Below are 16,169 nucleotides of genomic sequence, written 5' to 3' on the forward strand. Positions count from 1 at the left end.
CCTGACTGTTGAATTTAGTGTGGAGACTGACACTTCAATTTAGCACTGCCCCCATTCGCGCTAAGTCAAATCCTGGACGATCAACCACCAGCACGTTGATCTTCCAGGAAGTGTAGCTGTAACCTAACACAGCTACCCCTCTGAAAAATATTTTCTGTGGGAATCAGATATTTATCTCTTCTTTCTAGTTGACCGTCTCTTGCAACTTTGTGTGGAAAATGTAACATTTTGAGGCCAAATACTGCTCTTCTTTACACCAGTGATAAATTCTGAATAACTACACTGATTTCTATGGAGGTACTCTGGACTTATATTGGCAAGTAGGAACAGAATTTGCATTTCCCAAACAGCATGCTGGGTAAAATAAATCTTCAATTATCATAAAAGGTTAATTCCCCTAAGGCTTTTGGCAGTGTGCCATTTTACAGCCATAACATTTATATGGTGATTAGTGAATTCTCAAAACATAAAGTTACTTTTTTGAACTGCAAAATTACATGGTATATATACATGAGAATAATCTTAACAAGCAGCAATATGGTATGCAATACAACTGTTCTTATAATAAAGCCAGAAGCACAATAGTACCTCAGCCAGTGGAAATAGTGATGTTTACTTAGGCACCTAAACATGTATCAGGGCTGGAGGCAATAAGGAGTAAATGTTGTCTCGCCCTTTCCCATAACAATAGCCTGATGTAATTTCAAATTCCCAGGGCAAAGGTCAAGGTGAGCACTTAGAGAGCGGACACACATCTTTATGCACCTAAAACCAATCACCGCAGAGAAACAGGAATTTTTGATTCATAATTTTACATGCTTACTATGTGACTCTTTCAGCCAGAGGTTGCAATGAGTGTTCCAACCCTCCTCCTGTGCCCACCTTCCCCTGCCCCGGGCACTGTGCCCTTATTTCGCATCTTCTTTTCCCCATTACCCTTGTATCCTCAACCTTATCTCCCACTGCTCCCCGCCCCACTCTCTGCTTGTGTTTGTCCTCCGCCCTGTCCATACTCTGGTGCCTGTTCTCCTTTATCTCCCCCCTTCCCTCACACTGTAGACATGCTTCTCTACCCCTCACCCCAGGCTTGATTCACTGACCCTGGTCAGCCCTATCTCTGCCCGCAGCTCCCTCCTCGTGTGCGTGGAACTGCACCTTCTGACCCTGTGTCCCAATGCCCGCCCTGAGTGTCAGAAACTTTCCCTCCCCGTTGTCACCTGCCCTGACCACAGGCCCGCTCCCCTGTCCCGGCCCCTCGTCCCACTGCCCGACCCCCGCTTCTCCTGCTCCATGGCTCCAGCCGTGCCCCGTGCCAGGTCCCCCTGTCCCTGCCCCTCGCTGCCCGGCCCGACCGGCGCCCGCCTCTCCCATTCATTCCGCCTCGTCACCCGGGCGGTTCCGCGGCTGGCGGGGCCCGGGCCCATAAAGCCAGACCCGAGGCCGGAGACAGCGAGTGCCCGGCCCGCAGCGCCGCTCCGCGCCCCCTGCCCGCTGGCGCAGCGCACCCGCAGCCGCTCGGCCTCGCCGGACCCTGCCGGACGCGCCCCCGGGCCGGGGATGCCGGGGGCCGGCGCCGAGGACGGCCGGGCGCTGCGCTGCCTGCTGGCCGCCGTGGGACTGCTCTCGGCGCTCAGCGCCGCCGGGACGCTCTTCCTGCTGGGCCAGTGGCGGGAGCTGAGCGCGGCGCTGCGGGAGCTGGAAGCTGCGCGGCCGCCCGGCGCGGCCGACACTCTGCGGGACCTGCTGGCCCCCACCGCCCCGGGGGCTGCGGCCCCAGGCGCCGCCCGGCACAAGAGGAGCCACCGCGGAGCGGGCGCCAGGGGCCACGTGCGGGCGGAGGACGACGAGTTGCTCATGATGATGACCTACTCCATGGTGCCGGTAGGGTGCGCCCTGGGGACAGGGGCTGGGCCATGAGAGCATCCCCAGGGGGCGGGCCGGGTGCCTCGGGGTCTCTCCCCCAGGGGACAAGGGTTTTGCTGAGTGTTCCCGCTAATTTTTTCCATCCGTGGTGGGAATAAATTTTGTTATGTGCACGGAGAGGTGCGGATGTGCACCACCCGCACAGGCTGCTGGTTATAGCGCTCTGCTGATCTGCTGGGTGGCACCTGACACTCTCCTGCGACGCCAGCCAGGCACTCTGCTTAAGGGAACACTGGGTGTGCCTAAATTGGAGCCTTCAAGGGTATTCCCCTGGCCCCAGTCAGCAATGCCTGGATCAGGGTCTCTCCCGGACAGCCGTTGACCTGAGAACTCCATCAGTGAAGGTTGCCAACTTACTGGAAAAATGAGAAGTCCGGTGGCACCTGACAGGCTAACAGATTTTTTGGAGCATAAATTTTTGTAGGCGAAGACTCACTTCTGATGAAGTCTTTGCCCACGACAGCTGATGCTCCAAAAAATCTGTTCGTCTGTAGGATGCCACAGGACTTCTCATTTTTGCAGATATAGACTAAGGTGGGTATCCCTTTGATACAACTTACTGGAAGGTGTTATTGAAAGTAAATGTTACCACCAAACTTAAATGGAGAGGGCGGGCAGGGGGAGGCTTTCTGACTTTCTCGGGTCTTCATGGAGAGAGAATGTGTGGGTGAACAATGACCCTTCACCCCTCTACTGCTTCTAAGCCAGCCCTTCTCAACCAGGCATAGGTGTGCCCCTAGGGGCTGGCAGAAGTTTTTCAGGGGTATGTCAGCTCATACAACAGGCTACATAAAAAGCACTAGTGAAGTCAGTACAAACTAAAATTTCATACAGACAAGGACTTGTTTACGCTGCTCTATATGGCACACACTGAAATGCAAGTTTAGTATTTATGTGTCTTTGATTGGTGAGATAATTATATGGCATAAATGAGAAAGCAATTTTTCAGTAACCGTGTGCTGTGACATTTTGTATGTCTGATTTTGTAAGCAAATGGTTTTTAAATGAGGTGACAATTCAGACTCCTGAAAGGGGTTACAGTAGTTTGGAAAGGTTGGGAGCCATTTCTCCAAGCAATCCTGTATCAAGCACCTTTGTCTCAGTCCATTCCTGTTTTCGTACAGATCCACCTAATGCTTCATTCACTTTTTCAAGTCCCTTGGATAGTCTTTTAAGCTCTATCTCATCTTTGCTCCCAAATCTGAAAAAGCGATGAAGTGGCAAAGCAAAGCAAACCTCATGTGTTTCTAAGTTAGAAAAAAAAAATCTGATCGTTGGTCCACCCTTCGGCAGGGATAATGTTCCCTACAGGATATTTCCCAACACTTCGTTCTGTGTAGTTTCTGTGAAAAGCAGGTTACATCCTGCAAGTATTAAGAAAGAGAACTCCACAAAACAGACTGCATTATTTTACAGTTTGTAATTCCAAAGTTTTTGAAGTGTCTGTTGTGAAAACAAAATAAGAGCAACAGCTCTTAACAGAATCTGAAAGGATTCCCAACTTTTCCTGAAAAAGATAGCTATTTTGATTGTTATTTATTTAAAAATTGCAGTTTGGGGTATAATTAAAATAATGCAGGAAGCATTCAAACTAGTTACAATATGTGTAAAAAATTTTACAAACTCAAATAACATAACCACTTTCAGGAATTTAATTTTTTAATATTATACCACTAGTTTGAATCTCATTGTATAATACAGAACAATTAACCATAATCACACACATCTTCAGTTCTTCACTATTAGTCCTTCCTTCTGCAGTCCATTCCTTCAAAACCTTATTCACTGTGCAAGCTTTAGAATCAGTGGGATTAATGGCAGGACTGAGGAAAGAAGGATTTAGTCCTTTGTTACTGGTGGGCCAGATTCTGATATCTTTTCTGAAGCAAAACTGCACAGAATTTCTTACACTTCAATGGAATTTTTTTTCCTGAATATGGGGTTCCATATGTGCATGAATGTTCCTTGGACAAGGGCTGAAGGGATGATTCAGCTGTTTCTGCTGAGTGAAAAAAATCCCATCCACTCATTGTGAGACTTGCCAGAGTAACAATTTCAGGCCCTGGCCCAAAAATAAGGAGAAAAGGCAAATTGGACCCCAACAGATGTAAATTCTTTCAATGACTTTAAGGATCACTCATGGAAGTATTACCCCACAGGGAAAGGTTACTGTTGCATTTAATAAACTTTTAGTGTTTGTAAAAACAACCATCAGTTCTGTAGCACCTTTTAGAGACTCATCAGGGTATGTCTATACTTATGCAGAGAGTGGAGGGACGATGATGCACCATGATTGATCTTCCAGGGATGGATTTTCCTGTGTGTGTGAAGACATGGCAAAATTGATCTCTCCAGGCTCGCTCGTTGACCCTGGTACTCCAGGCAGATGTGGAGTAAGGGACATTGGGGTGAACCCAAAGATCTACACCAGGGAACAAAGATGATCCTGATAAGTTGATTCTAGCTATGCTAATGGTGTGGCTGGAATTGCATATCTAGCATCGACTTTGATCCCTAATGTAGACCAAGCTTAACAAACTTACTAGATCATGAGCTTCTATGGGCAAAACCCACTTCATTAGATGAGTTGGAGTGGAAATTAGAGAATCCAGGGTATATATAGCATCAAAACGACAGGTAATGTCTGTTGTATTTTGCTGCTATATATAACCTGGATTTTGTAATTCCAATCCAGCTCCTTTGGTGAAGTGGTTTTACGTATGAAAGATCATGATCTAATAAATTTGTCAGTCTCTAAGGCTATATCTAGATTGAAGAGATCTGTTGGGAAAAGATATGCAAATTGCACAATGTATTTGCGTATCTCCTGCCAACGGTTTTATAGGGAGAGGCTGGTTTGAACCGGGATAGGCATTTTCTGAGTCACTATAGGGGCTCGTTTGCATAGTTGGCTTTATCTAATTCTTGACCTTCCTCCCCCTTCCCTCCCTCTACTCTCTGATTTGCTCACCTTGATCATTTTTTTCTGATTTGTCCTCCTTGATTACTGTTTTTTGTTCTCTGTGCCTTAAATAGTGAGTCTGTTCTGGTATGGCTATGGTCTGAAGAAGTGGGTCTGCCCCATGAAAGCTCACCTAATAAATTATTTTGTTAGTGTTTAAGTGCTACATGACTGCTTTTTTTTTTAAACCTGGTGATGTACAAATGAGAGAGAAATACTACAAGATAGTGAATCTACTTTTCATGTTTTCCAATTTAGAACATCTTTATGCTGTCTGACTTGAAGTAAAACTTGAAAACTGAAAGAGCCTTAGAAAAAAATAACATGCTAATAGCCTTCACAGGTCTAAAGATGAGGCGGGCCTGATTCTGTTAGGTGTTGAGCTCTTACTACTTGATATTAGTGGAGTTTAAAGATGGTTTGACCCTTGCAGAAGTACTAAGCACCTTGCAAGACTGGGACCTCAGAAAGACCCTTTTTTATTTGAAAAATGAACAAAGATCATTAGAACACATGTACTCAGAGGCACCTCTTTATTTGTTTCCCTGGGGGCCGCTTTTGGAAAATTTCCACTGCCCCCACCTTGAACTACTTAAGCATTCACAGTCCCATTAACTCAAGGCAGACAATCCTTTTGAGTTATACGTTTATCTTTCGGGCCTGATCGAAAACCCATTGACGACATTAGAAGGATTTCCATTACCTTCAGTAGACTTTGGACGAAAGGTTTTGCTGATCTGTGCCTCTATGGAAGTTTTGACTGAATAGGAAGTACCATATGATGTTGTGCACTTGGTGTTCATTGGGACTTCAGACAGTTGTGCTCTTAGCCTTGGTTGTGTGGGAGGGAGTAGCAGCATCAAACAGGTAGAACCATGGCCCTAGAGAGACATAGGTCTTGGGGCAACCCCCACCATCCCTGCCCTTTCTGCTTCTGCTCCACCTCATCCCATGCCTGCTCCACCCTTCCACCAAGCCTTGCCCATGCTCTGCTTCTGCCACATTCCTTCCTGCCCCGCTTTGTCCCCTTGTCCAAAGCCCTGAGCGATGCAACTCAGGGAACTACTGGGGGCTGATGCAGGGCACCAATAGGGGTTGCTCCCCCTCACCGCACTTGCCAGATAAATGGGAGCTCAAGTGACCCAGCAGCCTGCTCTGTTCCACACTGCTGCTTTCTCCCAGCCTGCTGAACTCAGCTGCACCGTGGTGGTGGGGCCTGGAACAATCTGGAGCCAGGGCACTCCACTTTCTGCTGTGTGGTGAAGTGGAATGTAGTGGGCTAGGAGATGGGCAGAATGGCAGAGTGGAGCAGGCTTCAGGGTCACTCCAACTCCCACCGCTGTGGTGTATGGAGAGCTGACCCCTGCTCCTGCCCCATGCCAGTTCCCCTTCCCTGCCCCAGGTAATCCCCAGGGCCACTCTGGGCTCCTCAGGTCCTGGCGATAGGATGGTTGAGGCACCAACCATGGGTTCTGGGACAGTGGCCCAAACTGTCCTTTGGATGGGACAGCTCTAGGTAGAACTTGAGCAGCAACATCTATGGGCCAATAAAATATTCAGTTAGTGTTCTGTGTGGGTGACAGTGGAATAGTACGGGTGAGGTTTTGCCAGTTTGCCTAAGACCGCAGACCCCCTAGAACCTGATCCAGAAATGAAAAGTCAGAAGGCAGCAGTTCCGATAGGTGAATAACATGGCCAAGCAAAAACCCTTACAAACAACTTCCCTCTACCTTTGCTTCCCTGCTCATTTTTATTAATATATCCCAAACTGTTGCATTTTAAATCATCCATTTAACTCCCTCCCTCTCCTCTCTCCAGCATGGTGTCTTTTATGTTACAAATATCAGACACTTCCTTGATTCTGTTGAAGAACTCTTTGAAGCCTGGTATCTCTCTCGCTTTCTTTGTCTTGGGTTTTGTCCCTTTTGTTCTAAACAAAGGTTAAAGTGAGCTGAGAGCAGATGAAAAGGGCTGTATTGTCAGCCCCGGACACAAGTATGATCTTCTCCATGCTCCTCAACTAAAGAGCCTTGGTTCTGACATATGGTGCTTTGACAATCGTTTACTCTCTATATCCCTTGAACTCTGTGGTCTCCATGTTTGAGTTTACCAACAAGGGTGTCAATCAGTGCTAAATTTATTTTTATTTTAATTGTTTTCAATGACTCGGAGACTTGTTTAGAAGGAGCTACATGGAGGCCACCAACCACATAGGTCTCAGCACTGCCGACAAGTAGCAACAGTGTTTGGTCAGTTCTGCTCAGGGCTGGATCTGAAACAATAACCTGCAGAACAAACTTGCCGTATGTATCCCATTACTGACCAATCCCTTGACATAGACATTTTTTATCCGCTAGTTTCAGTAAGTTTCCTGACACAATGACACAATGGTTTTTGCAGGTACAAATGATAAATATTACATGTACTCAGATTATTGAAAGTGTGCACACAAGTTTTTGAAAAACAAACAACAACAAAAAAGCCAACCAACCAAAAAACAACCAAAAAACCAGGCACCTATGCTGAGAGGAGTCAGTTTTACTCCAGAAGAACTGAAGGTTGGAAATTTGATCCTTTGTGTCTTTTGAGCGATAAAAACAAACTCCACTACAACAGCAACAATGTATACTACTTACAAAAGAATGCTGTGGTTTTTGTATTCCCTGATAAGACACTTGTGACGTTTGAAGATAGATGTTGCCAGTGTAGTGAATGACGAGCTAAAGCACTTTTAGATCAGAAACATTGGCTAGCACTTACATAAGGCCTCTCATTCTGCAAGGCGATGAAGATTGCCAGCTGCAGTTCCAATCATTGGGAGTTGAGAGCTCTCCGCATCTCACTCCATTGAACCCTTTGTTAGTACAATGTTCACTCTTCAGGAGTAAATAAAGAGAGGAATGTAAAGAAAACTACAATACTTACCAGAATTTCTCAGGAGGCATACCCACTACAACTTAAGAACATTGTTATAAAGATGGTCTTGTTGAGATGGTGAATTGTTGTTCCCTCTTGATTATAAGTATCAGAACAAATGGCCCCAATTATCAAAGTGTCAGAAATGGATGAGGTTCTTGTAATCTAATTCCATGTTCACATACTGCTCTGTATTATGTCGAGTAGTAGGGATCACCGTATATATCTGGTAAGGAAGTTGAGTTCTGTTGCATGATAGAAAATAACCCATAAATGGACATATGAATGAGCTGAGCACTGATTGGTTTTGGCTGCTGACAGTTTTGATAACCTCTGATGACCTATCTCAGATACAGAGTCATGAAAGCCTATGTGAAATAAGACGCAAGTCTTTCTACCATGGCTGCATCCAGAGATGTGCCCATGAAGGTTTTTTTAATTTTATTAAAATGGTATGATGCATACGTCATTAAAAGTAGACTAATTTACGTAGATTTGCAGAAGGCCAGAGTTAAGGCCTAAATAATTTGTTCACATTCGAGAAGGTGGTGGTGGTGTTGTAAAGCAGATGATTTTCCCAACTGCTTTTTGCACAGCACTCACATAGAAGTATAAAGTAAATCTGGGAGTGTTTTTGTTTGTCCTTTCTGTAGAAACTGAAACTTGGTGCTTTGTTGTGAATGTCTCATTCTTTTGTAATATTAGGTCCGTGTGATGGTGGATTTGTGCAACAGCACAAAAGGGATATGCTTAACAGGTATGTTTTCAACTGCTACAATACTGTGCTGCTGAATGCTGTATGCTTGGTGATTAACTATTTTTGGAGGAAAAATTGGTTTGAGATAATTGTAGGCTGTAGGGCGGCGATTATTATGGGAGTTGATATTATTGGTCTGATTACAAATTTTCAGTATGATTGGTTTATGCTCCCTTGAAAACGGTAAATTATCAATTCTGTAGTACTAATAATAATACCAAGGTATTACACATACAAGCATTTATGAAAGCTCTTGGGGAAGTTTATTTCCCAGATAGTTTTCCTATGTGGGAATCTAACCTTGCAGAGCTCACTAATAGAATTGAGATGTTTATAGTTGTACATAACAGCTCTTGTCCTCTTTTGGGTGCTATACAACCCTAAGAACTGGAGCGCTTGATTCTAGGTGAGCATGGGATGGAAGACCCATAGGGCAGAAGAGCGTTGTATCACAATAGCTACCTCAACGGCTAAGGTAGGAATGGTGGTATTGGGCTTTGAAGAACGACCATGCTCGTTTCTCAGGACTTTGAAGCTCATTTCGTGGAAATCCAAAGGAATTTGAAAATATCTGATGGTTGAGACAGGCTGAAAGCATGAACATTTTGCATGTGGAGTAAGCAAACCAAAACAATCTAAAGCTTTAGCTACTCCAAAGGCTCTGTCTTGGCACTGCTAGTCAAATATACAGTAGACTGAGCTGCTGAAGCTGATATATATACTTGAAAATGAGAAAGTAAGTAAACCCCTTAGGTTCTGAAAACAGTTCTATAAAACAGTTCAGGGCATTTGCAGTTGGTGTGGACTACTGAGCCATCAGGGTTTAATATCAGTTTAACAGACTTGAATTCAAAATGAGTTAGAATTTTGTGGTAAATTTCCCCTGGTTGGATCTGGCTTTGACATACTAGAGACAAAACACAAAAATTCCTTTTGAAAGGGCACTTGAAATTTACTGCAACAAAGACAGCTGTGCTGGAAAGTACAGCTTTAATGTGTCTTGTGTTGTCTTGTCCCGAATTCTGACTTCAGACTACTCCATGCCTGATAAATCCTTTTCTGTACACGTCTCAAATCTTCATCTCAGCTAAGCCTCACTCCAAAGCTTTAACAATAGCTCACTACAAGGCAGACATTATCTGTCTTCATTACATTTGCCACATTTCAAGTACTTTCCCTATTTGTCTATGTGACAAAAGGGCTAGGATCTTCAATGAGTTCAAGGTGGAAAAGTAATTGAGAGTACTAAGAAAAACATGCTCGGTGAAAAAAATAATCAGACATTTCTTGGAAAACTGACATAGAGAGGTATTAAATGACATCTGCCAGTATTACTAAAAAGTCTGTGCAGCTTTAGAGTTGTTCTACATTGGTCTTCACTTTTCCTTTAAAGTTTTGTAATGAATTCCTTAAAATTGTCAGGTTTAGAGTCAGAGATCTGTCTAGTTCTTATTTTTTGTAGAGTTTTATATTTAAAAAATAACTGTAGCCCCGTTAAAAATGTTAGTACAGAGATTTTGGTTCTTTAATCTCAACAGTAATCTCTCTTCATATCTTCCTGTGTTTTACCAGGTGTTACATAGAATGGATAATGTTCTATTTCTTACTGTGCCCTATATTAATTATTTATTCCTTTCTCATGACAATCAATAGCATGACATTCCTGTACAGTAAGTCCTGTTATATTGCTGTGGTAGGACAAGGGAGCCTTAGCATCATCTTAAAAGATACCCTAATTTAAGGGCTCTCATGTTATAGTAGCACTTCGCTTCCATGGAAAGTGATACTATTTTGCATACACCTAGTGGAGGTCTACTTTCAGTGTAGACCAAGTCACAGACAGAACAAATATACAGCTTCCACTGCAATATCCTATACTGTACACATCCCTGAATTGCTAGAGTGAATACAATTTCTAGTGTTCCCAGATAAGGAACTTACATGGGCAACAGACCCAATCCCAAACACAGAATGATTACAAGAAGCTTGTTTTTTATTTAGCCATAGCTAGTGTGGATTAGAGAAGCAAAATATTTAACCCTCTTGTTTCAAATTTCTGATTTCCCACTGATTTACCAGGAAGGTGTGTACTTTGGAATGGATTGTTTCTACTTTTTTTTTCTCATGACATTCACATTTGACCTGAGATATTGTAGAGTTGTTCTGCCATTACAAGCAAGGCTTTAGAGAATTCTTTGAGGCACTAAGTAATATAAACATAATAATTAATGGGTAACTTAGGTCTCTATTACTGAAAAGGCACAAACACCTGTCTCTTGAGGAATCCGTTCAATAGCAAGGAGACTGCAGAGGTCATTCCTTGCCAAACTGTTATAAATGGAAATTTAAGAAATGACTGGTCTTGGCATACAAAGTGGGTGTTTGTGTAATTGCTTGTGAGGATAATCTTTCAGCAAGTCTGACTGGATCTGCAACAATGTGTTAGTAGTTATTTTTAACACAAAATAATTAAACCGTAAGTGCCTCTGCAGAAGTTTGAAAGTCCTTTTCTGCATTGTTTTGGTTTAGTGGTAATCAGTTTGGTACTGGTGTTACTTCAAGTGCCAAGTTACACTCACCATTTTTTCTTTTCTCTTTTTGCTTTCTTATGCTTGTTTTTTGTGTAGGACCTCCAGGCTCCCCAGGTAAGATGCCTTTACAGTTACTGATGTTGATTCACTTACTGGCTTAAAAAATATTTGGGTAAAGACATAACCTTGACCAAGTGATCTCCCAGTTAGTGTGAAGGGAAGGGGTGGATTGAAAACTCACATTTTCTGAAGACACCCAGATTCTATGAATGAAAGGTTCCTCAGACTAATAAAATATTTGGATGCTGAACAACCAGAAGTGCTTGTAGCCTGCCAGTATGATGTGGTCAAGGGGCACAATACTTATGCCAAAGAGAAAAAAAGACTCCACTTTCCTCTCTGCCTGTTCTTATGATGGTTCTGTTCCACATCTAATCATTCCCATTAATTCTTATTTTGGCTGACTCGATGCGTTCCTGGTATTCATGCATCCAGTGGTAACAAGCCGCTGCTACTCATCTGTTAGCTGTTCCCAGATGGTGAGAATAATTTTTTGCTGTTTTCCAGCATCTATAAGAAGATTTGAAATCTTTGAGATTCAAATTCTGTTTGGCTCCATCCAAGTACAAGTTGTGCACTGCTGCATGTTTTCAATTTTATTGACCAGCTGGTCCTCAAGGGAAGGATTATTTTGAGTTACGAGTGGTTATTGTTTGCGTTGTGCAGGCTTCCATTCATTTGGACATGTATGGCATTTAATTTGATTTCCTTTTTAAATATTTTGTGAAACTTGGAGGCGTTTCACAATATCCAAAATTTAAGAAAAAGTTGTAAAGTCGGGTTCCTATATTTGAATTTTCAAAAAAAAAAAAAGATGCTATCCTGAGAGGGAGTATATCTGTATCAGTATCTACAAATTCACGTTGCATTCAGGTACTATATATACTATTATATATAATTAATACAATGTGAGTTGGTAGATACTGATACAGATACACTTTTTTTGAAAGGTCAAATATGGTAACCCTCTGTAAAGTTTCACAAGCTGCTGGAATCACTCTTCCCTGGTGAAAAGTCAAATGTTGATCTTCATGTCAGATGAGATGAGGTGCGGCTCAGCCATGGGAACAACACAGGGTCTTTTATATAGAAACCTCTGACTGATGCAGTGGTGTAGCAGGTGATACTTGTCCTGCTTCATGTTTGTCCCCTGGACTGTAGTATTAATCTTAGTACCTGTTGTTTCGTTGCTCTGTGCATGGTTTTTGACTGATAGGATTTGACCCACTAGCTGTTCACCTGTCGTCAAATCTTCAGCCTCGCCCCCCCACCCCCGATGTGTCCACCCATTGCCAAAGAGCACTGTTCTATGCCATGTAAGGGTTATGTTTGTATACCATCCCCCAGTCAGAAGAACTGCACTAGTTTTATTGTATTTGGGGTCTTGTGCAGCCATACAAGGGGACGGTTCAGATTTAGCCCCCAAAAGCTATTCCTACCCACTGTGAAACATTAAACACATGAGAGCACCAGTAAGTACATAGAACTGAACTCAGCTGGTTTAATTGGCCACACTGGAACATGTTTTCCTTTTACAAATTTTGACTGGTGATTTTTATGTTTGTATTTTCCTTTTCCTGCTGTCTCCTCATTCTGTTCTCATTTGTCTTTGTCCTCAAGCAGCTGCCAGAGTAGGGGAGTGATCACTTTTCTTCTTCCCCTGCTCTTGTAGCTGCAGTTTTTCCTAGAACCATTTTCTGCTAGTATCTGGCTCTCTTCTCTCCTGTGTTTAGGGTAGGGTGGGGTAGGGTAGGGTGGGGTGGGAGGAAAGACTGTCCACTCTTAGTACCCTCCCACATTACATCAGGCCACTTACAGTCCGGCATTACTTAAGCTTTGCTGCAGGCAGGCAAGTGTTATTCTTCTTTTTACAGGTAGGCTGATTGTCACCCAAAGCTGTTAGTATTACAACACACTCAGAGGCGAGCCAACAAGACAACCAGCAGTCCCATTTTAGTGATTCTCAACATTTTCCATTAAATGACTCCGGAATAAAGGCTTGGGACCCCGCTTCAATAATTTTGGTTACCTTCTCCCTTCTAGCCATAGAGCAATGGAGTGAAGTCCTGATCCCATTGGACCCTCATTTTAAGAGCCCAGGAACTAAATCCAAACAGCTTCTCTGTGCTGCAGCACCAATTGATGTCAGTCACTGCTTTGTTCAAAGATCATGGGGAAAATATTGTCCTCTACTTTGAAGCTAGAACTCATGCTCAGTTTTCAGAACATAAAGTCCGTTGTGCTGGAATGTCAGACATGCTACCTACTGACCCCGAATAACGTCAGGCTCTGTGAATTGCCCATATACAGTAAGTGCAGTTGATTTGAGGATGAAATGTAAAGAGTATTAATGTTAATGTATATTATGCACTCTTGTTGGTTTGTTCAGGACCTCCCGGACTCAATGGAATACCCGGCTACAATGGATCAGATGGCATGCCTGGCCTTCTGGGACCAAAGGGAGAACCAGGAGTAAATGGAAGAAGAGGCAAAATAGGTATTTTCCAGCTATATCCTACTGAACACAAGACTTCATTAATATTATACACAAGTACACTTATAAACACTGAGCAGAGGAAGAAATGAGTTGCAATATATGCTTTTTCATTGCCAACCCCATCTGTTCAGGAATCCAGGAAAGGTTTACACATACTGTGGAACAAAAAGACACACAGGATCCGGTTCTCTCTCCTCCACAGGCATAACGCTTCTTGGTTTGACCAGTGTTAGACAAGTGCCACTCCATTAGTTTCTGTGGGATTACTCCTGATTTACACCATACCAAGAGGAGAATTTGGCCATAGTAGATCTACTCTAGGGAGCATAGCATACTTGTAGTTAGAGAGCTCTAATCCAGTTATTTAAATCTCTGCATTTGCCACATGCAAATAACTATTGTTAATGGGAGTTATGTTCTGTCATTGTAAGAATTTCTTGTTTCCCCACTAGTCTATGGCCCTGAGACCCAGTCAGCCTTCGAAAAGGTTTCAGGTCTTTGGGGCAGACCCTGTCTTTGTTTTATTTCACTGTGACAGCAGGCAGGTGTACACTCCGTAATGTGTGGAAGGAATGAAGTGGTGACAAGAATGCTGCCTTACTTCTATTCTCTCTGTCTTGTCTATTTATGTTCTCAGTTCTTTGGTTCAGTGACTGGCTTTTTCTAGGTGGGGGTTACAGTGTTGAACACAGTGGGGTCCAGAGCTTTCCTCTGGGCATGACCGTAATATGAGTAACATAAACACTTTGAAAACTTGGGGCTGGCTATAATGATAACAATACTTTGCACTACTGCAGAATCCCAGAGAGCTTCAATGAGATTCACAGAAACCAGTATGCTAGGCTGCTCCCTGTCTAAGCTTGGTAATGGGAGATGCTGAGGCCCTGCCTTTCTCAAGGACTTCAGTGCCAATGTCAATTTTGTGAGGAGGAGGAGGAGACAGAAGAGGACGACCTCCCTCACAACGTTTAGTTCAGTGGTTGGAGGTGGTGCATGCACAGGAGAAGGAAAGAAAGAACAAAGCTGTGTAGCCGGGTGTTGGGAGCAGCCCCCCAGGAGGCAGGAACCCCAGGATCCAGGTCCTGTGTTCTAATGACTTTCATTTATTTTGCCCCAGTGGAAAAGATCCCATTGGGGATGCTGAAAGAGCCACACAGCATAATATAATATTCCTTAGCCCCTGCAGTAGGATCTCTGTTCAGCCCTTCTCCCCATCACATAAAAGTGGGACTAGAACCAGGGGTATCCTCGGTGAGTGAGTGAGTGTCCTAACCAATGGGATAAAAATTATGTGAGGTATTATTGTCCTGTTCTTGATTGTATTCTGTGAAATAGCCAATGGGGCCCAACCCCATAGGCTAGCAGGCAAGTTTAGATCAAGGAATGCCTATATGCCCCGATCCATGCATTACCTGGGGGCTTCAGTGTCCAGATGCCTAGGACGAGGGAGCAGTGTGCACATGCAGAGGAACAAACATGGGTATCTGGGGAATGTCAGAGCAAAACTTTAGACACCATGTGAGTTTAGGTACTTGCAGGGTTTGGTGGCAGTTGTGCAGGGGAGTTGCAAATCCCAGTGGAGCCCTGATTCTAGGGTTTAGGCTTCTCAGATGGCAGCTAATCACTGAGTCCTTTTGTGACTCTAACCCTGCATAACTCAAGGGCACATCCATGTCAGTGGCAGAGCTGGGAATGGAGCCCAAGAGTCCCAGTCACCTTTTATACCCATTAGGCATGTAGGCCTTGATTCTCCATTATGGCCAAGGGGGCTCTTGGTACAAGTCTGGAGGGTGGGGTACAAAAGTGGATGAAAGCCAGACTGAAAGAGTGGCTGCTGCCAGCTCTCCTCCTGCCCATGCACCGTGTATTGTTCAGAAGCCAGTTCCTGGGTATGTGGCTGGCAACACTTGAGATGCGTGAGCAGTACCAGTTTGATGGATAAGCAGAAGACTTCAGCCTCTAGAGCTGAGCCCTTAACACCTCTCAACACATTTTGCAAGTTGGAAACCGGGGGTGAAATTTGGGCTCCTTTGAATCCAATGGTAGTTTTATTATTGACTTCAGTGGGGTCAGGAACTCTAAGTATATTCCCCATTTCATTGAAGCATTTGAAATAGTTACAGTTCCAGGTAAAAACCCTGAGGCTCTCTAAGTTCAGTAGCCACCACATATTCCATTTCCAACTGACAGAGATTTATACCCATGTAGATCCATTTACAACTTCAGCGCTAGTACAGGAGTTAGCTCTTCTGCATGTGCTAACATCCTCATGCCGTGGGGACAAGGAAGACAAGCAGACAGGACAACATTTTGGCACACGAATTATACGAACTCGCCTCGTTCATTTTTTTTTCCTTACTGCAAAATGTGCCGATGAAGTCACTGGGAGTCATAAGACTTGGCAATATAATGTGGTGGTGAATATTTTACTCAATGGTCATCCGCTGCCTAAAGTATGTAGACCGAACATACTTGTAGGTAGTGTGGAGGCAGGATGAGGAGGCAGCACAAGGACATTACTAG

At 43.7% G+C, this 16,169-nt stretch overlaps 1 protein-coding gene across 1 annotated transcript in view; it reads left to right on the top strand.

The window, feature by feature from the left end:
• The first annotated feature begins 1,414 nt into the window (after window positions 1–1,414).
• GLDN (gliomedin) overlaps window positions 1,415–16,169 on the top strand; it is a 36,479-nt gene continuing 21,724 nt past the window's right edge. Inside the window, exons 1-4 of the mRNA XM_075006745.1 lie at window positions 1,415–1,881; window positions 8,507–8,558; window positions 11,186–11,203; window positions 13,539–13,646. Of these exons, the coding sequence (XP_074862846.1) occupies window positions 1,558–1,881; window positions 8,507–8,558; window positions 11,186–11,203; window positions 13,539–13,646 (502 nt within the window). The 5' untranslated portion in view covers window positions 1,415–1,557. The remainder of the gene's footprint in view (window positions 1,882–8,506; window positions 8,559–11,185; window positions 11,204–13,538; window positions 13,647–16,169) is intronic.

Source organism: Carettochelys insculpta, chromosome 12 (assembly GCF_033958435.1).
Source record: "Carettochelys insculpta isolate YL-2023 chromosome 12, ASM3395843v1, whole genome shotgun sequence".
In the NCBI taxonomy this organism is placed as follows: domain Eukaryota; kingdom Metazoa; phylum Chordata; order Testudines; family Carettochelyidae; genus Carettochelys; species Carettochelys insculpta.